At 42.6% G+C, this 21,944-nt stretch overlaps 1 protein-coding gene across 8 annotated transcripts in view; it reads right to left on the bottom strand.

Annotated features, from left to right (window-relative positions):
• Nucleotides 1-210: 210 nt before the first annotated feature.
• LOC126426860 (uncharacterized) overlaps nt 211-21,944 on the bottom strand; it is a 156,399-nt gene continuing 134,665 nt past the window's right edge. For all 8 annotated transcript variants that reach the window (XM_050088890.1, XM_050088891.1, XM_050088889.1 and 5 more), the window contains 2 exons: nt 19,316-19,356; nt 211-4,402 (listed from right to left, as the gene is read on the bottom strand). In XM_050088890.1, coding sequence (XP_049944847.1) covers nt 847-4,402; nt 19,316-19,356 — 3,597 coding nt within the window. In that variant the 3' untranslated portion in view covers nt 211-846. The remainder of the gene's footprint in view (nt 4,403-19,315; nt 19,357-21,944) is intronic.

The following is a 21,944-nucleotide window of genomic DNA, read 5'->3' on the forward strand; positions in this document are numbered from 1 at the left end:
ACAGTGAAAATTGTTTCTGCGGCAGGTTCTACGTGTACGCATTATAAATAATTAGCAGGCACTTTACATTACAGAAGATAAAAATTAGGGCATATGCACAAGTTATGTGGAGTACAAAATGTTTCAGGAAGATCAGTATCTGGCTTAGTTACACCTGCTTTCCTCACGATCCAACTCTGGTCTCTTCCAATACAGTACATCAGCTATCACAAAAGAAAAAAAAAACACCCCTCTGTGACATTAATTTCTTTGCAGCACCACGGCTCAGAGAGGATGTTTGTATCACATATAATTTTGCTAATTATTACTTATTTTGAAAGAGAAGAGTACAGCCATTTAAGACAGAACTGTTTTGTACACTTAATTACAATTTAAATTTGTTTTGTTTCAAAGCTCACCAGCCTTGTCCAGTTTATCATAACCCTAATATTTCTTTAAAACTGTAACTCACACATTATAAGTGTGTGTAAGGAACATCATTTGTTTGAACTTTTCGGTCTTTCATAAAAGCCTCAAGGAAACAGATGCATATATTTCCAGCTCGACTGGTAATTTCTATTCAATGGTGTGGGAACTGCTTTACATGAGAACATTTTAAAAGCAACACAATGCTGGCAGTGTCGATCCGTACGGACAAAGAGCGAAATCACAGAGATCAGAAATAGTAGCATTTCTTCAGAATTTTCTTCACGTATCACCATCACTCGTATTCACATTCGGTCAGTTTACAGGAACATCGACATTCACCCCTTGGCGGGAAGGTTCTCGTACAGTATCTCTGTGTGCGCAAGTGTATTTTGTCAGAGCCCTAGAACTTCAGAACACACCGTTACATATTTTACATACTTACGAGGACTCCGGCATATGTTTACGTTTGTGATCCCTGAGGTGACATGCCCAGCCAAAAGCTTTACCACAGACATTACATTTGTACGGCAGGCCTCCCGTATGGGTATACTTGTGCACTCTCAGATTGTCTGAACGAGCAAAAGACTTGCCACAGAAATCACACACATAGTTGCGCTCCCCCGTATGTCTGACCAGGTGTCTCTTTAAGCCAGAAAGAGAACAAAATAATTGCTGACAAAAATGGCAGGGCCATTTCTCTGTCTCTCCCGCTTTTTTATTGGATTTCTTATCACCAGGCTCTCCCAACAGAATATCAGGTACGCCATCACTTACGGTTCCCGGCGACATTTCCGGTACACTATCCCGAGGCTCTCGCAGTGGCTTTTCGGGCATTTTATCTCGAGGTTTTCCCGACGTAGTTTTAGCGTCTGTATCGGGAGGCTCTCTCGGTGTAGTTTGGGATTTTCTACACCGAGGTTTTCCCGGATTTTTGTTTTTACTTCCAGGAGGTCTTCCTCGTTTTCTTTTGGGTATGCCGTCGATAAAATTTCCCGGTGTTATTTCGGGTTTGCTGTCGAGAGGCTCTCGTGGTGCCATTTCAGACTGTCTACGGTAAAGCTCTCCCGGTGCCATTTCGGGTAGTACAGGGAAAGATTCTTCCGGTGCCATTTCGAATAATGTTTGGAAGGGATCTGCTGATGCCATTTCAAATATTGTATGGAAAGGCTCTACTGGTACCATTTCAGATAGCCTGTGGAGAGGATCTCCAGATGCAATTTTGGATGGCCTGTGGAGCGTTTCTTCCAGAGCCATTTCGGATGGCCTACGAAGGGTCTCTCCCGGTGCTATTTTGGAAAGTCTGTGGAGAGGCTCTCCCGGTCCAATTTCGGGCAGTCCGTGGAAAAGCTCCCCCGGTGACAGTTTACGAAGAGCCTCTCCCGGTGGCGTTTCGGAGGATCTACCCGGGGTCTCTCCCGATGCCATTTCGGGGGATCTGCGGAATGTCTCTCCCCGTGTCATTTCGGAAGGTCTACGGAGGATCTCTCCCGGTGTCATTTCACACGGACTACGGACGGTCTCGTCCGGTCCCTTTTCGGACAGTCTACGGAGAATTTCTCCCGGTGCCATTTCGGTCAGTCTACGGTGGGTCTCTGTTGCTGTCACATCTGATAGTCTCTGGAGAGGCTTCCCTGGTGTCATTTCAGTTAGTGTACCGAAAGGCTCTCCTGATGATATTTTGGGTATTGGATCCAGAGGCAATTCCTGACACTTAGATTCGAGGTCTGTGTAGACAATCTCTACTGGAGTAATTTCGTGTAGCCTAGACAGGGGCTCTGCTATTGCCATTTTAGGTATTCTATCCAGAGGAGATTCTGGTGCACTTTCGTGCTTCCTATAGAGGATCTCTACTGGTGACATTTCACTAAGTCTGTGTACAGACTCTACTGTCGTCATTTCGTGCAATCTGTACAGTGACTCTCCCTGCGTCGTATCGTGCACTTTATCGGGAGACTCTCGTGGTGACGCACCGAAGTTACTGTCGAGAGGCGTTCCCGGTGCCATTTCGGGCAATCTGTAGTGATGATCTTGCGGTGCCATTTCGTATAGTCTGTACAGGTGTTCTCCCAGTGTCATTTCGTGCAGTCTATCTGGGAGCTCTCCCGGTCTCAGATCGAACAGTCGATCGAGAAATTCTTCGGATCTCATTTCGTACTGTCCGTCCGAGAGTGCTCCCGAACTCATTTCGTCCGGAGGTGCTCCCCACGTCATTTCTAATAATCGATCTACACACTCTCCCGGTCTCATTTCTCGTAGTCCGTGGACAGTTTTACCTCGTGTCATTCCAGGTGTTTTGTCGAGAAGCTCTTCCGGTACCATTTTGGGTTTTTTACCGCGAGGTTTGCCCGGTATTTTGTTTTTACTTCCGGGAGGCCTTCCTCGTTTTCTTTTGGGTTTGCTACCGGTAAGACAATCTGGCACCGTACCGGGTCGACTACCGAAAGGTTCTCCTGGCATTATTCCCGATTTATTTTTGAGGGGCTCCGGTGTTGTTTCGTATTTACTGAGAGTTACTCTCGGTGACAATTCAGACAATCTACCTACAGGTTCTTCCTGTGCCATTCCCAGTACTCGACCGAGAGCCTCTCCAGGTGCACTTTCCGATATTCTACTGAGAGTCTCTCCGTGTGCAGTTCTCGGCATTCTACCGAGAGGCTCTCCGTGTGCGTTTTGTAATATTCTGTCGAGATTCTCTCCGCGTGCAGTTTCTGGTACACTATCGCGAGTATCTCCACACGCAGTTTCTGGCTTTCTGTCGTGAATCTCCCCACGTGCAGTTTCCGATATTCTATTGAGAGGCTCTCTCGGTACCACTTCATTTATTCTATCGACAGACTCCCCTGACGGAAGTTTGGGTTTTTTATTGAGAATCCGTCCTAATGGAATTTGAGGTGTTCTACTGACAGTATCTCCCTTTGTAATTTCTAGTACTCCGTCAGCAGCAAATCCAGATCGAATTTCCGACTTCCTATCGAGAGGTTCTGCCAGTTTCATTTCAGGTATTCTTTCGACATATTCTTCCGACATTACCGGTGGTAAGCTATTGCTGGGCTCTGCTGGAGTTATTGTGGGTTTCCTAACACGAGGTCTTCCCGGTTTTCTTCTGGGCATTTCACCAGAATTTGATTCAGATTTTCTCTCGAAAGGTTCTCCCGAGGGTACGTCAGATTTTCGGTCCACGAGCCTTCCGACCGTAACTTCGGACTCCCCTACAATTATATCTGCATTCGAACGGAGGGCATCTCCCGACTGTATTTTTGGAGGTCTTCCCAGTTTTCTTTTGGGATCGTTACGGGAAGTCTCCTGTAAAAGTTTTCTAGGTCTGCCCGGCTTTCTCTTAACGTCGGTACCGGAAGATTTTTGCCGCAATATCCCCAGAGGTCTTTCCCGCTTTCTTTCGTATTTACTACTGTGGCAATTTGCCAGATTATTGTCGATACGTACCTGAGGAATGTCACCGAATTTTGTCACCGGTACGGGCAGTCCCGTGCGGGCCACGACGACGACCCCGACGTGACACTCTGCCTCGTGAACTGCCAGTCGGCGTTTAGTTTCGAACGTCTGCTCGCAAGTGGTACAGAACCACACCTTCTCGAGAGTTCCCGCACGCTTTTCCACTCGCACGAATGCGTAACACTGCGCTCTAGTACTCGTCTGGTGAGCTGCTACTTCTTCGTCACTAGCAAACACCTCTCCACACATGACACAGATGTGCAGAGGAGGTTCTACACCTTCGACATGAACGAACACGTGCCGGATCAGCTCGTACCTCGACGAAAACAGCTTCAGACACGAGCTGCAAGTGAGCTGGTACAGTGGCTTCCCCGCAGCCAGTTTCCGCCACCTCCCGCGAGAAGTGCCGTCCGACTGCCGCCGCCCGCAGGGCACCGACTGCTGCGACGGTCTACTGACGGCGCTCCCCGTCACCTGTCCTCTGCGGGCACTCGCGTCCTCCGAGAGATCGGACGGTTCGGTGGCGCAGTCCTCAGACAATCTGTAGAATAAATAAAATACGTACAAAGAAACGTAGAAAAAATTAAAACACCAAAATAAATTGCCGACAGCCACTCGAGATTTCCCCGACGGAGCAAATATTTCTGAGGCACTCCGACGTCTCTCCTGTGGCGTCGCAGAAACTTCACAGTGTTTCGACAGGGTATCCGCTCGTCACATTTGGTGCCATCACCGACTGTCGGCGACGGTACGATTAGTGTTCTGCGCGGACTGCCTGTACCCCCGCCTGTCTCCTCTCCACTCTCTGTCACCGAACTGAGACGAAAAGCTACGGTTCTATCAGATTATTACACAGTTTTTGATACACTGTCCAAAACTGTCCGAGAGCCTCACAAAAATCAATTTGAGCCAGCAAGCTCCTGCCTATCCAGGTTAATGCAGACCACAAGACTGCACGAACATATTATTGGAAATACACACGTAATTAACAGAAACTGCTTTTTTTTTGTGTGTTTGCAAACTGTGCAACTTTTAAAATCTGTATTACTTTTCCATTACTCGCTGGAAACTGACAACCTATTTTGTAATATAACATTTAAATCACATTGTAATTCGTATCACTTGCATCCAGTTCACTTTTGAGAAATAACAGTCCAATTTTATCAGTTTCTGTTTCACACGGACTTTTTTCCTGACGGTAGTTCTCATTTTTCAGAGAACCGAAACACCTGTACAAACAAATGAATTTTGTTACGCTTATTCGAACAATAACTCAATACACTTCAGTGTAGCGATTTACGTGATAACGGGTTCCCCAATTGCCTCGTCTTCGCTTTCTATCTCTCTCACACTCTGCTCAGTGCACTCGGATCATTGTATTGTGCGACCTACCTACTCAGAATCTGGGATTCCAATCTGTAGGCATCTCGTTTAACCACTTGCAGTATCTGGTCATCTACATCTCCACAATCACAAATTGTAATTCCAAACGAAAATATCTGTTTGAATTATGTGGGAATACTTCAAGTTTCAATTTTTATTTATTTATTTATTTATTATCTTTTTTTTCCAAAAACTGCCAAACAATTGCACTGATTATCTGCACCCAGACAGAGTTTGCTTTACCTGTAAGCACTGCATTATACAAGCATTATTCTTTGGAATGTTTACGAGAATGTAAACAGCAACACCATAGTCAACTGCTATTTGAGATTACAGGGCACACATTGTCAGGACAGCCTAGTTGCAAATGGCACTCAATAAGTTGGTACACTCAGCACACTGTGTAGAACATACGCTACTACTCGAAGAACTGGACTTCTATGGTGTTAGATGTAATAGCCTTAAACTATTAAGATCATTTTTACAGAACCGTAAGCAAGCTGTCTGTGTTGGCAAAGAACAAGTTAAGGCAGGTGTCCCACAGGGATCTGTACTGGGCCCTGTCCTGTTCCTGATAATGATTAACAACCTTCCGGCATGTATTAAATCAAAAACTGTACTATATGCAGATGATACAACTTTTCTGAACAGCATTCATGACCTCAATAGCTTTAAAACTTGTGTTACAGAGACAACTGCTCAAGCATGATGCTGGTTTAAAGCAAATGGATTTTTGCTTAATGAAAATAAAACTCAGCAGATAGTATTTAGTCTAAGACAAGCTAACATCTGATGATGTTAGGGGTATATTTGGATGACAAATTATCTTGGGGTCAACATGTCAAGTATCTTAATGGTATGTTGTCTAGGGTGTTCTATCTGTTAAGACGACTAATGGATTTTGTACCTAAAAATTATGTTAGAATATTCTATCTCTCATTCTTCCAAAGCATAATAACCTACGGTATCATTTTATGGGGAACTCCAGTTGTGTGCGTGACATCCTTCTACTGCAGAAGAAAGCTATTAGGGTAATTACAGGCCCATGATATAAGACACAATGTAAACTTTTGTTTTCTGAGCAAAAAATTATGACGGTAGTATGTCTTAATTTATACGAAAAAGAAGCTACCTGAAGCTAAACGCAGAGAAAATATACACCGCTACAACACTAGGCTGAATAGATGTATTTATATTCCATTCCACAGACACTCAAAATCACTAAACAGTTATGAACTAATGGGGCGCAAATTATTTAATAAACTTCCACTAGCTATAAACGATTTACCAGAGCAACCATTCAATCAAGCACTGTACGACTGGTTAGTTGCCCACCCCATTCTACGACAAAGGATTTCATCAGTTGTAATATTATACTGTAATAACAAACCGGTTACTCTATTGCAACAGGAATTACGTAGTAATATAAGTATGGCATTGTAGGATTTCACCAATCGTAACATTACACTGTAATAACAAACCTATTGTTCTTTTGCAACATGAATTATATTGTATTATATGCATGACCTTGTCAACTGTAATATTATGCTGTAATAACAAACCTATTGCTCTTTTGCAACAGGAATTATATTGTTTTATAAGTATGACTTTGTAATTTCATCAATTGTAATATTACGCTGTAATAACAAACCTATTGTTCTATTGCAACATGAATTATATTATATTATATGTATGACTTTGTCTATTGCCTTAATGGCCTAGCGGCAATAAAATTATTCTATTCTATTCTTGCAGGGCAGGGTGGCTACTTAAACTCTAAAAAAGAAAGACAGACAGAAAGAATGAAACAAAATCTGCGAGAATTCCCGATGTGAGGAGGAAGACTGTGTCAAGGAGTCCTGATAAATTAATGGTGAGTGGGGAGAATGAGGGCAGCATACCCCCATAATGACTTTTCTTTCCTCTCAGCTGATCTATATATCAGACATAAGGAGAAGTTTAACTGCAGTTTTTAAACATCGATAATTTATGCGGAATAATATTTGTTTAATTAACACACTTTGACATATTAAATATTTTAAAATTTGTCATTTATAAGACTCAATAAAATCCAATTGCAATGGTAGGTTAAAAAGGAGTATACCCAGAGATTTTATGAAATTTTCCCAGGTTTTTCAGAATAATTGCCACCCTGCCTCGTATCTGAAGTTATGCTGACAATTTTCACGACAAGCTTAGAAGAACATTTCTGTCGACACCTATTTCCAATTGTCTGATAACCTGCTCTCAATAGCAGAAAGGTAACACTGGAACACACTACAGGATGCTATTCAGTGTTACTAATATAAAATGTGACTACAATCAATGCTCGATGGTTAGTCTGAAACAGAAATGAGAACTGTGATACCTTTATTTATATTTAAAGTTAATTTCCACTCACCCCAATACATTTTTGGCAAAGGGTAAAAAGCTGCTGTAAACTTTCGGCATTGGCTTCCCGTGGCCTGAAACTCTGTTACACATCTTCGGGCGTACAGTTCATCTGCAGAACGTGGCAGTTTCCTCGCCCCCATAGGAATCCTAGAAGACACTAGTCCGAAGGCTCCAGAATAGGCGGTTCAACGAATGCTGCGCTCAGCTGAGAAGCTGCGCACGGGGACTCTAGTTGGGCGGTGTGCGTCATCGTGCGGGCTCCATTTTCGCAACCTGCAAAGCTCGACACATAGCAGTGAGTATTTGTCTCTTGTAATATTCAGGATTTATCATTCGACTTTTAGGGACAAACTCCCAGTGATACATGCTGTCACTACCAATAAACGTGACCGACAGTGTCCCATCTTCCCGTGCCACTTCTGGTCGCCCAGTCTCTAGGGCTTCCACAGCAACCGCTGAAGTACTACAGTTAACGGTGCGCCTTCATCGAGTGTGTTTTGTGCCGGTTTCTTTGTCTGTAATTTGTAATGTGTTGTGTACTTCACTACCAAATTATTTTTTTATAGTCACGTGAACTCTATTCATTCAGCGAGTAATGCGAGTCGATGTGGGTCGTACTGTCATTAAGGCCAATAACTCTGAATGTTGAATTGAGGACACAGTTTACAGTCACCTTCTAAAAGACTCGGAGATCTGACAGAAATGGTTACCTGGTAGTAAACGAGAAGACAAAATTAATGTCAATTAACACAAAGATTTGTTCTCAACACACCTGACCATTTATTGCAAACAGGGTTCCTACACTGACTTTTGGGTTAACTTACTACCAGTAATACATTTTAACTAGAGGTAAAGAAACTGAAGAAAGCATAAGCCGTCGCAAAGAATAAAATTGCTTAGTGGCAGAAATTACCGTTTCTATCAAAGAGTCAAAACACAGATGATACATTTCAAAACAAAAAATGTTGCACAAAAACATGAAACAACTCCCTGTTTAAATTAGAACTCACTTATCGTATGAAGAGTGAAGGAGACTCTCGATTATGACACCAGTGGTTTGACTCGCGTCAGTAAGACACGACTCACGAGCCTTAATATACCTAGCGAGATACGTTCCATTCACGTGCGTAATCACCGAAAGTTCTTTGGGAGAGACGACAGTAAAATGTCTCACTTTGTAAAATTCCCAGCTAAATGAGACTCGACATAATATATCCTTCCCGTGACCATTTGTCGACAACTTTGAAATTACCTTTGCTTTTCCTTTGGAGCAAATATTTCCCACTGTAAAAATGTCATGAAGACTTTAGCTCAGCACCTCTGACAATTTAACATTTTCCTAAACACACACCAAACAGACACCACTGAGTTACATTTAATAGTAACATCTACTTAAATAAAAAAGTTGAATGGAATTTCCTCTGTGCTGACGAACTCTATATCTGAGTGAAATTTCGTTATTACCGTAGTAAATTAAATCATTCTCATCGTATATACGGAATACGATGGCAAAAAGATACACGACAAACTAAAATATTGATAGCAGTTAAGTCCTTAACCGTAAGAATGGACAGCAAATATTGACAACTAGCTAGGTTTTCGCAGCTATTAGTGCTTAACGTTTTTCTTTCATTTATTTCGTGTGTCAGTTCTTTAAAGTAAATTTGGACCCTATTAGTCTAAACCTTCAATTCTCGACTGGCATACCACGACACAATGGCGCATCACGAATACGTGCCAGGTATGTCGCAAGATTTTTAACGTCACCTAATCTTCCACAGATAAAATATCTAGAATACAAAATATTTATTGCCACATAGTTTCCTGGAGTAGCCCACTTTACAAGACATCATCCGTCATTATACATAATTATACGCATTTAAACATGTATTGTATCATAATAATTATATATTTTTTGCATTCAACTGTAAAACGAGTGATCCCTCATTCCACAAATAATCTTCACCAACAAGGTCCCAGTCTTGTGGAGGGTGACATCTTTTGATTCTGTTTTGGTGCGACTACAGTTATCTGTGGCTCTTTTATCGGCTGTGTCAGTAAAAAACGAATACTAAGAGGGCCGACATCAACTTTTCAGTTGTTTTACTTTTTTTGTAACCAGATGTGTTTGTTAGTTGCCAATGCACTCTTTTCATCATGGACAAAGTTGTAATAATGAAAAAGAAAGCCAGCTCTTCTACATCTTAGAAGAATGAAGATGAATGGACTAATATTTGACAGAGAACACTAATTGCTGTACCTTCATCACCTACTAACCAGCAAAACATAAAACCACGATCGAGTAAGGTCCAGCGTAACTGTAACTACAAAGAAAAATATATAAATTTTGAATTAATGTGGACCGGTGAGGACGACAAGGGCATTTGGAATGAAACCATCACAGTTTCTCTCGAAAACTGCGAGAGTATTTTCGACATACGTAAAATTCCCCTCGAGAATCTTATGTGATGGTGGGAAAACAAATAAAATTCTCAGATTAAGCCCTTCTGGCACATATGTAGTTTGTCAGTGTATTGTGGACTGTCAACTAACATTCACAGTAATGTTATAGAAAGCTCAACAAAAATGCAGTTTCCTCTACAGTTAGATGAAGCAGCTGACAATATCAGAAAAGTTCATTTATTATCTTTTGTGATATTTGTTTAGGGATCATAAAGAGTGTGTGTGTGTTTTATGGATTTTACGGGTGCCCAATGGCGAGGTCATCAGCGCCCTTACACTTATTAAAACAAACAAATGTGGAGATGAACTGAGATTGTTGTATACTCGTGCACTCGAAATGACTACACAGGCACTCTGTGTCACGTGCACTAAAACCAATTAGGAGAGAAGATAGCTAATCGAGAAATTAAAACACAGAAGAGCTAAAAGAAGGGCACAGGGAAATGTGAGTGGGTGACTACTTTCAAAACACTTGGGTGAGCCAGTCTCCCTTTCGACACATTAAACACGTTTCCCTAAACTCTTCTTAAAAATGTTGGAGAATTCACAAAACTTTAAAACTCGAACCTCATTCATTTGAATATTGTTCGAAATAGGGGGCAAATCCGCTGCAGTCCGCTGGTCAGCAAATAAAATGCAGTCCAATAAAATGTCGTGCACTATGACCCACACGTCACGAGCACCACATATTGGAGGCTCCTCTCGCCGGAGTAAAAATCCACACGTCACAGGATCGTGTCCTACACGAAGACGAGTAAGGACGACCTCGTCCCGTCGACGTGGCTGGGAGAATGTACTCTACGGCCAAGTCGTGGGCTTGAGCTTATCGTCAATCACTTCCACCCACTCGTCTTCTCATCGATACGCGACTCCGTATCTTGACAGCGAGGCGGTAGCACGCAGGGGGATGGCGTGCCGAAAGACCTCGGAATCGCGACACGCCTCCTCTGCTGCTCGATCCGCCCTTTCGTTTCCCACAGTTCCAATTTGCCCAGGTACCCGGCAGAAAGACGCTCCTTTCCCAGTCGCCGTAGTCGGAGGAGGGCGTCCTCGATATACTGGACGACTTTATATGCTGGGTACAAATGTTTCAGAGAAAGAAGGGCACTCAGAGATTCAGAACAGACAAAAAATTTAGCACTCGAAGAAAGTCTCATCTGTTTGGTGTCCGCAAGGTGGCATACAATTCTGCATCAAAGACAGTAAAGGCTTCAGGCATTCGGACGTCGAGGACATGATCCGGAAATACTGCGACAGAGTCACAGTACTCAGATAAAATGTCAGAAAATATTGCGTGAGAAACCGCACCAAATCTAAAACCACTCTAGGCCTCTACAGTAACCGTGGCGGCAGACGGTTAAAATCCTGGATTTTGGGATTATTTCCACTCTGAGTGACTCCAGCACATGCTGCAAGCAGATCCCAAAAGGCACTGTGGCTCGTGGTCACTAGAAAAAATGTGCTCCGGAGATGGACGAGCAACAGCACGGTGTGTGGGTGAAGCTGGGGCTGCGAAAATTTACTCGCCCGATGCACCACGAGGAGCCGGTTATGGACTGTAAGTGGCGGTCCCCCGCCTCGGCACGGAGGCCGGGTACGTGTAATGAACACTCTTTTACTCAATGATGATTTACCCCAGAATATGATGCCATAGGAAAGCAGAGAACGAAAATAGGCGTGGTAAGCTAATTTACTGAGATATATATCGCCAAAATTTGCAATGACCCTAATAGCGTAAGTAGCTGAACTCAAACGTTTCAGCAGATCTTCAGTGTGTTTTTTCCAGTTCAGTCCCTCATCAATGCATACACCTAGAAATTTTGAATATTCTACGTTAGCTACCGATTTCTGATCGAAGTCTATATTTATTAATGGTGTCATTCCATTTACTGTGTGGAACTGTATGTACTGTGTTTTGTGAAAGTTTAATAAGAGCCCATTTGCAGAGAACCACTTAATGATTTTCTGAAAAACATGGTTTACAATCTCACGAGTTAATTCTTGTCTGTTAGGTGTGATAGCTATACTCGTATCATCGGCAAAAAGTACCAACTTTGCATCTTCGTGAATACAGAGTGGCAAGTCATTAATATATATTAAGAACAGCAGATGACCCCAGACCGAACCTTGCGGCACCCCATTCTCGATTGTTCCTCAGTTTGAGAAATCACAAGTTTTTTTGCATATTATGTGAACTGCTTATTTCAACTTTCTGCACTCTTCCAGTTAGATACAATTTAAACCATTTGAGCACTGTCCCATTCATACCACAGTACTTGAGCTTATCTAGAAGTATTCCACGATTTACACAATCAAAAGCCTTTGAGAGATCACAAGAAATCCCAACGGGTGACTTCTGGTTACTCAGAGCATTTAATATTTCATTAGTGAAAGTATATATAGCATTTTCCGCTTAAAAACCTTTATGGAAATCAAAATGACATTTTGTTAAAACTATTTTTACAAAGGTGTGAAGCTACTCTACAATACATTACTTTTTCAAGAATTTTGGATAAGGCAGTCAGAAGAGAGACTGGCCATAGTGTTGACATCTGACGTATCCCCTTTAACAATGGCATACTTCAGTCTGTCTGGGAAAATACCCTGCTTTAGAGAGCTATTACATATGCGGCTAAGAATCCCACTTATTTCTTGGGAACAAGCTGTTATTATGCTGCTGTAAATGCTATTAATTGGAAGTGAGCTTTTATTCTTGAGAGAGTTTATTATCTTCCTAATTTCAGAAGGAGAGGTGGGTGGAATTTCAATTGTATCAAATGGTGTGGGTAGGGCCTCTTCCATAAACTGCCTTGCTTCTTCTAATGAACATTTAGATCCTATTTTCTCTACAACATTTAAAAAATGATTATTCATAATGTTTTCGACTTCCGGCTTGTTGTTTGTCAAGTTTCCATTCGCTTTGATGGTGATGCTGTCTTCCTGTACTCTAGGTTGCCCTGCCTCCCTTGTAATAATATTCCAAATTGTTTTGATTTTGTTATCAGAGGTGCTTTAGGAACATTTCCGTAATCTTCAAATAGTGCAAAATCAACACACATACAAGGTGTCCACAGTCAGTTTCAAAATGCCGTCAAAAGAGAACCGCTTGCCGAGGACGATATAAGTTGACACCGTAAGGGATCAGAACACGCACACCGACACGTGCGCGGCACACGGCTGTCTGTATTCGAGATGCCCAACGCTACTGTCTCCGTGAAGTGTCACACGAGGCTGGCAAAGTTCTTCAATGAGAACGGTCACTGCACCAGTAGCCTCGCAGACGTTTCGGATACTCGAGGATACGAAAAAAGGCACCAGTCCAATGTCTGCTAAGGGTCTGCAGAAAATGATCACAAAATTAAAAAAGACAGGTCATTTTGTAGTGTAATGAGGCAGAGGAGGGAAAGCAGTCGGCTTCCTGCCGATCTGCCAGCAAGACACACGTCCGCTCCGGAATTTCTCGCTCGCACGGAAGTGGAAAATGAGTAGCCGCGGAACATTTTGTGGACAGACAGAGCCCATTTCCATCTCCAAACTCGCACCAATACGCTGAATTGCAGGATAGGGCAACAAAATATCCACAGGCACACCAAACGGTGCCACTTCATTCTGCAGAGGTGACGGAACGGTATGGGTCGACGGCACCGTTTATCGTAGCGCCGTATTTTTTCGAGGAGACGAGTCCAGGCGGTCCAGTTAACCGTACCGTCACCGGTAAGTGCCACGAGAGGCTTTCGCTCACTGACACCGATCCGACCCTCCGACAATGCGAGTGGGATCATTTTAACGGGAGGAGGTGCTCGTCCGCACACTGCACAGCCGACAGAGCAGCCACCACAGAGGCACTTCGAAAACGGTAGAATTATCGGCCGTCATTTTCCTACGGCGTGACCATCCGAATCACCTGATCTTAACCAGTGAGACTTCTGACTGCAGGATTATCTGGAAGGTAAGCAGTGCTCCAATTATGAACACAGCTGAACTGAAGGCACACAATGCGCAACACATTCTAAACGTGACCCCCTGCGACACTGCGATCTCTTGTGGAACGTGCCGGTTCTCTATTTTAACTCGTGACAGGAAACGGTGGACAGCATATCGAATGTGCCTCGCGTCAGTCTGACAGAAATGTACGACATCGCCTTCATCGCCCTTAATGTCTAATGACTAAGAGAGGTCATTTTGAATAGGGCTATCGGATATGTACCAAAATAGTGTAAAAAGAACCTAAAGCTAAACTAGCTTCTTAAAATCAGGTACTCGAGGTACTGAACCTTGGAGCTTAATCGAGTGAGGTCTGTGAACACATATAGCATACAGTTTGGCTTTAGGTTCTTTTTACACTATTTTGGTACATATCCGATAGCACTATTCAAAATGACCTCTCTTAGTCATTAGATATTAAGGGCGATGGTGGCGACGTTGCACATCCTTTCACGCAATTACATTAAGCCTGTCGTACTAATTTGACCCTTTTCCTGTCAATAGCACTTAGAATTTATTACAGTAACTTTACACGCTTATCCGAGCGTAGTCACCAAATACTCTCACCGATCCCAAGTAATTGAAAAATGGGTTATTCACCCCCACAGTTTTAGCCTGCTTCTAGATGACGGTATTTTGTCTGTCCTGCGTGCACGCGTTTTGGCCGACCGTGTAATTTGCTATTCCACATATATAATTTTAGCCTATCCACGGTCTATAGTTCTATAAAATTGTGCTCGAGCTAGGACATTATACGTACACACTCATTAACTTCCTGCGCCTTCGACCCTGTCATCGGATCACTTTCGTAACACATTTTATGCCAATCACGTGGAAGAAGACAATTTCTCAATTTGCGCACGCGCGTTCCTTTCCGACATTCTCACTGCCTAGCTGCCGGCGCCACCTCAGTTTACCTGAGAGCCACCGAACATTGGCCGGGGTGAGGAAGCACGCTTCTGACGTCTGAGCTGAGTACAGCTATTGACACGGCACACACGTACCGTTTAGTTTACATTTCATGCGAGTCTTTTGCCCTTTTGGGCGTTCTGTATTAATGTTTGACCGTGCCTCTTTAGGCAGGTTGTAGTTTTAGTGTGTTCAGAAGAAGGCATGGTTATCTGCGCCGAAACATAGGTCGACATTCGGTTTCTATTTGCAGTCGAGGCAATAATCGTAAAAATTATTCACGATTGCTGACACGCTGCAATGTTAAAAGTTCTCAAAGTTCTCATTTTGTGCTAAGTTTTCCCTGATGGTTGTTTTCTATTGTCTGTCTTAACTTTGCCAGTGTTTCACAATATCTCTCTAAGGTAACTGTTGTGTCAAGTTCAAGGAAGATCAACAAGAATCACTCCCTTAGCGTCCCAAAACACAGTACCCACAATCTTTATTGCTAATGGCATTTGCGAACACTTCCTCAGTTTCTTGGGAGAATTTGTGTGTCCCCATTCCATCGACTGTCTCTCTGTTTCCCATATGACACACTTCACCCAGTCTCATTCTTCGTTATCATACTATCAATAACTTTGTTACCATTTTTCTTGTTATCTTTGAAGGAGGTCAGTGCTGCTGCTAGCCCTCTGTTTTTGTGGTCTTCCATTAGGATTTTGGAGCACGTCTTACACAAAATTTGTGGTAACCGAGCTTCTTCACCACAGTTTCACGCATCAAACTCCACGAAATTTGGGGAACATGTAGTGAATGTTCTGTAGTTGTGAAATTTGTTGCCAATTTTCATCACTGGTCCATTCAGTCACAAGACTAGATCTACCACTGCGGCTGCATCGTGAACATTGGTACGGACATTTTTAAAATCGACGCACCGTTGTCTCACTCGGCTTTCACTCATTATTGTTTTTCTGTACACATCAAAAAGGTCGCAATAAATTTAAATCGCTTTGCAGTTTTTTGCTAACAAAAACCTAATCGCAGAACGCATCTCACAAGTGGCGAGACTTTCTATCGCAGCACAAAAAGTAAAGCAGAAGAGACTCAAACGACTCACTACCACTGCCGTATGCATGTCGAGTGTAGGAATGTTACGACACTGAGACACCTGCCGTAGCCTCGCCTACTGCCGCTATAAATCAAAGTCTGGTACCTTCTGGATAGTCCTCGTATGTTAGTATGTTATACGGATGTGGGTCTGTAAACAATTTATTTCCACGTTAGCACAAAGGTTCTACAACGCTTCAACGCGTTAATAATCTACTCTGAAATGGAGCGTCATTTCTGAGCAATAAAATTAGGGCTGACAATGCTGAATACACCATTTGCAAAAGTGTACTCTTGCGGAAAAGTCAGTTGCCGATATGTGTGCACGTGGCAAACGTACAGAAGGTTCTCGTGTAGCACTCGCCAGATAAACGTGTGCGCAACATTACATGTTACACCTAATCGTCTTATACTGACACTAGCGTTGTCATCAACTTCTTGAAGAAATTTCTATTACAGCCAAAATGTCCTCATCTTTCTAAGCCTGCCCTATCGGTGAGTAGTACGCTCAAAAGATGACGCTCAATTGTTTCAAACGACGTCCTGTCGGGCCACTGTCGTCCCGGAAATCTCTCCCGACATAAACACTGGGCACCGTGGTCATTACCGTCAGCTAATCCGTACACCAAATGGCCATCTGCCAACTCTGCGTTCAACTAAAAACTTCCAGTGCACTGTACCAGATCCCGCATCCGTGACCAACACTAAACAGCTGACGCAGTATCCTTTATACTGGTACAGCAATGAAGTTTGTCACATCTCAACCCGAGCAACAAAGACACATTTCAACATTACTTTCCTCCAATTGGAACAACAAACCCCGATGGTGGACCTAAGAATTAGAGCTTACTGTACAATTTAACTGAATAAAGCCACAATTTTATTTTAAACATACCACGTAATAGTGCTTCATTCTGTTCGTGTAATTATGAAGACGAGTAGAAAATGAGCTCTAACACGGAAATAAAGCATTTCTGGACCCGTTCCATATAATACGTATTATTTTTCTACGCATTCCTTATAACACATTTTATCTCTTTACACATGAGAAACATTTCCCGAAAGTTTGGCCACCCTTTTCGTTACACCCCGTACGTGGACAAAACTGCCAGCAAGCCGTCTGCCGGCACGAACGGCCACTGCCACGCCGTGGCCGAGAGACGGTCAGACCCTACAGTTGCCGAGCGAGCTGTGCACGCAATACGGGGCGCAGCCCGTGCTATCTCGATTTTCCCACGGGCACCAGTTTTTCACAATTGCACTGGGAGTGGGGGCAGAACCTTTTCTGCGACATATCCTTCCTTCTTTCCCCGCCTCTATCTTCGCTAGTCCCTATCCTCCACCTGCCCCTACCCCTTTCCTCGCTCACACTCCGGCCCTCCGCACGCCTGCTATCCTGCTATCCCACTCGAAACGTGCAGAGGAATAGGTGACTGACAGTGGGGACTCCTGAAACTATAGATAGAATTTGGACAGACATTACGTGAAGTCCTCACGAGTCGGTAAGGACGTTATCGCAGCAGACCGGTGTATATCTTGTATCTCCTGTCACCGTGTACTAGAAGATATGAAATTCCGAGACTAGCGGGTGAGTGTGGTGCGAGAGTCGAAATTTGAGGAGCGGGAAAAAATAGTTCGTCACCGTAACTGGCTGTGAACACCTATTGCTAACAGTTACTGAGATCCCTCGCTTTACTTCACATCGGGTGAGGCTCAGTTCGATTTCTCAGGTTACGTTAACTCCCAGAACTGCAGATACTGGTCGCAGGACGGCCCCTGTACTGTGCACGGAGAACCTCTACACTCGGAGAAGGCAGGTGTTCCGTGTGCGTCGTCCGGCACGCGCGTCACTGGCCCCGTATTTTTCAGTTACACCTTAAACGGTGCCAGATATCTGGAAATCTTTTATTCTTTCTGTGCACAGTTGACAGATGCAAAAGTATGGTCTAATAACCGACATGTTCCCTAAAGACAGACAGATGCCTCTGGGCCACACTGTCCCCAAACGTTACGTGGTTTTTATTTACGGGGCACACTAAAAAGCTCAGTGTACGCTGACAACAATTGCACAATCGACAAACTTAAATGGAACTTCACTAGAGAAATTAATGACATCGAGCCTACAGAATTACGGCGCGTTGCCGGTAACGTCGTCACAGGAAGTATGCCGTGTCCGGAAGCCCGCAGCCACCACTTCCGGCATCTCTTATAAAAAGTAACCGCAAGTTTTTTAATGATACCATTATCTAGTCTTTTTCAGTTAGTTCATTGTTACTCACATCTTGTGTGTGAGGCACACCAGTTTTACATGGAACACCTGGTATATAGCATTCTTGCCTCGTGTGCCTGTTTGCCTCTCAATGCCTCCTCATGTGGTGAGTAGCAATCTGTCGTTTTCATACCATTGTTATAACAACCCACATTTTCATTGCTTAAATTTGTTTCAATAGGAACTGAAGCCACAATTGAAATTTTTCCTCTAAAAACATGTCACTCAACCGTTCTCCCTGAAAAGTAGGAGTCTCCCGGAGAAATACTGCCTCTTCAATCTCGACGGGATCAGTTACGGCAAGCCCTTTTCCAGTTTTTAAACAAATCGTAAAAATGACCCTTCAACTCTTCATTCGTAGTCGCAATTTTTCACTGTTTTTTCAACTTTAAGTGTGCCCCTTATTGATTCACAAGTTCAACTCTTTTCAGTTTTCCCCAATTTTTGCAACGTCTTTTTTACAGTCACTAACAGTAACACATCCGACACCGTAAAGTGAAATCAGTTTTCGAAGAGTCTTCCTCCGATCGGTCTCTTCGATACACTCCGCCCGTCTTCCGTAGAAATGACTCGGCTTCCTTTTACTTGCCGTACTGACAGGAGACACAAAATACATCTGAGCAATACTATACCACAAAAATACATACAGGCGGAAGCTCCCGGATTATGCCTAAGAGGTGACAATAGAAGGTGTTGTCGTATCCCGAAGGTACGGTACAGTAGGGATTCCCACAGAAAGAGATGTCGGGCAATAAGAACTGCTAGACTGCTTAAAGTCACGTAACTCGCACTGTACTGTAGCTCGTTGACAGTAAAAAGGTTGATAAACTGACAATGATACTGTTATTTTGTAATTTTCTATTAGTAGAACACTCATCTGATGCTTGTGGACCAATCAGAACTATTTATGGATACAGCAAAGCATTGACACTAATTTACTAAAAATGAAAGTGTCTCTCTTACCCTGGGCTACTACTGGATTCTCTGCAAACTGAAGCAGGCACCTGCAACAATTTCAGTGAACATTACTAACTACAGCAAACCTGATAAACTTATCAACAGCAAAAACCTCATTCAAAACTTTTTTAGCAGTAATTACCAGAGGATAATGACAGCTCATACAGCACAAATAGGATAAGGTGGCGTCTGAGCAGAAGACAAATTCGTACCCTCACTTCTGTAGGGGCAATATTCATTCTTCCTTTCATTCATTCATCAATCCCTAGATCCATCCAGTTCTGTAGATTCCAATAAGGATATCTTTCAGGGATTTGGTACAAGACGATGTATGCATTAAGAAAAGAACAGAAAGAAACCCTAACAACTTAATCTGTATAGTGTATTAACAGCTATCCTCTGGGATGGAATAATGACAATATTATGAAAAGGATAGATTGCTGCTCACCATACAGCAGAAACGCCGAGTCGCAGACAGGCCTCGGCAACCGGAGACTGTGGACGCTCGTGTGTGGGTTGCATTTGCATGGGTACGTGTGCGTGTACATTGTCTAATTCCGATGAAGACCTTTTCGGCCGAAAGCTTACTTGTTTGACAGTCTTTACGTTGTGCCTATCTGTGACTCGGTATCTCCGCTGTTTGATGATTAGCAATCTATGCTTTTCATAAAATTATGATTCTGTTTGTGCTTATTACAGCTAAACTGAATCGTGTAAATTAGTAAGCAATCTGCTGATCTGATAAATCTGGTGACACCAAATTTTACTGTATAACAGCTGCTTATCTATTATTAGTAGCTTAATATTTACTTGATCAAAATGATATTTCTCAGAGGAGTATTTTTACACCTTTTAATACTGAGTCCTATTTATACTATATTATTACTTGTCATACAACTTCTTAACAAACACTGCTGTTTGACTCAAGAGTTGACAGAACTTTTCAATTTGTGACTCTAGGTGTGCAAATAATTTTTAGAAAGAGTGGCTAATGACATATGTTTTTAGTTTTTTTTTTTAATTCATAGGGATTCACAATTTCTTGATTTATATTTGATCGGAGCCTGTTGAATTTCTTCCCACCAGAGTGTACAGCTTCATCCTGGAGACAAGATAAAGTCTAAATGGAAATTATTCTTATGTCTTGTATTGTGATTGTGTTTATCACAGTGTAGCTGAAAACGGCTTTTCACTATCTGCAACATAAACCATTAAGGAAGTGAGTGTAAGAATTCCAGGATCCTTAGAAAGAATTCTGCAAGATGTACAGTTATTTACTTTACACATTATCCTTATTGCCGAATTCTGCTGAACACACATTTTAAGTGCACTGCCCAGAAGATAATTCTATCAGACAACGGAGAGTCGACAACATACTAAATAAGCCAACTCTCCCACCTTTAGGTCACCACAATGCCAGATGCTTCTAAGAAGGTATAACATGCAAGGCAAATTTTAAATCCAACCTGAAACCACTGCTTCTGGCCAACCCCTTCAACAACAACACTTAAGTGTACTTGCAGAAGCAGAACTTAAAAAACAATATGTTCATTAATGCTAACACTAATTATGTGCATATATCCAGTAATCTGACTCATTCAAATTATCTATGGAACAATTATCTAACTAACTAACTAGCTACCAAACAAAGTATCTCGATTAGTTAATCTACATGTCCACTGCATTTTAACTTGTTATTCAACTCAACCCCAATGTCTTTTACACACTTTGCTCTTAACACTTGAGCAGGTGCACCAAGGTATGAAGTGTGCCAACCACAAAGAAAATTGTCTTGTACCTTTCCACTATTGTTTTACAACTGTGACCCCATACCTATTTCTTCATTATTGTATCAGTTAACACAATGATAAACTGTGTTGTCATACGTTCAAGTAAACAGTAGTAACATAAAATAAACTGCGGGCGACGTGAGAAATAATTTACGATCCGTGCAAGAAAATGACCCAGATTAATAGCTAGCAGCACAGTCCCATAATGAGGCAGAGCACTTGTCTGCAAGATAATTAGAAATAAGTGGTCAGCTCAAATCTGAAGCTTAAAAATGGTTCAAAAATGGCTCTCAGCACTACGGGACTCGACATCTGAAGTCATCAGTCCCCTAGACTTAGACTACTTAAACCTAAGGACACCACACACATCCACGCCCGAGGCAGGATTCGAACCTGCGACCGTAGTAGCAGCGCTGTTCCGGACTGGAGCGCCTAGAACCGCTCGGCCACCACGGCCGGCTAAATCTGAAGCAAATGTGCCATTTAATGCTTCGAGTGGGTCGTTACTGTGGGGCAACACTTGCACACATCAAAAGAGTGATATAACGAAAGTTTATTCTGTTATTGTTTAAACAGCACTTTCGCCCATATAATGTAAATTTATTTAATCATTTTTGAATTAAACTAAGATTAAACTGTGATTTTGCTTATACACATTTACCTCGGTAACATAAAGAAAAATATTCTTTACACACATACAATGTGCGCCGCACACCGGCTCTTGTTACAAACACCGGTGCACCCTCTTGAGGGCTGATGTCTACTTTTGGTGCTAAAATGTTGTTAATTTTATACTGAAATTGCACTAATATGCGTACATAAACAATGGAAAACCTGGAACGGAA

Source organism: Schistocerca serialis, chromosome 11 (genome assembly GCF_023864345.2).
Source record: "Schistocerca serialis cubense isolate TAMUIC-IGC-003099 chromosome 11, iqSchSeri2.2, whole genome shotgun sequence".
Classification (NCBI taxonomy): Eukaryota; Metazoa; Arthropoda; class Insecta; order Orthoptera; family Acrididae; genus Schistocerca; species Schistocerca serialis.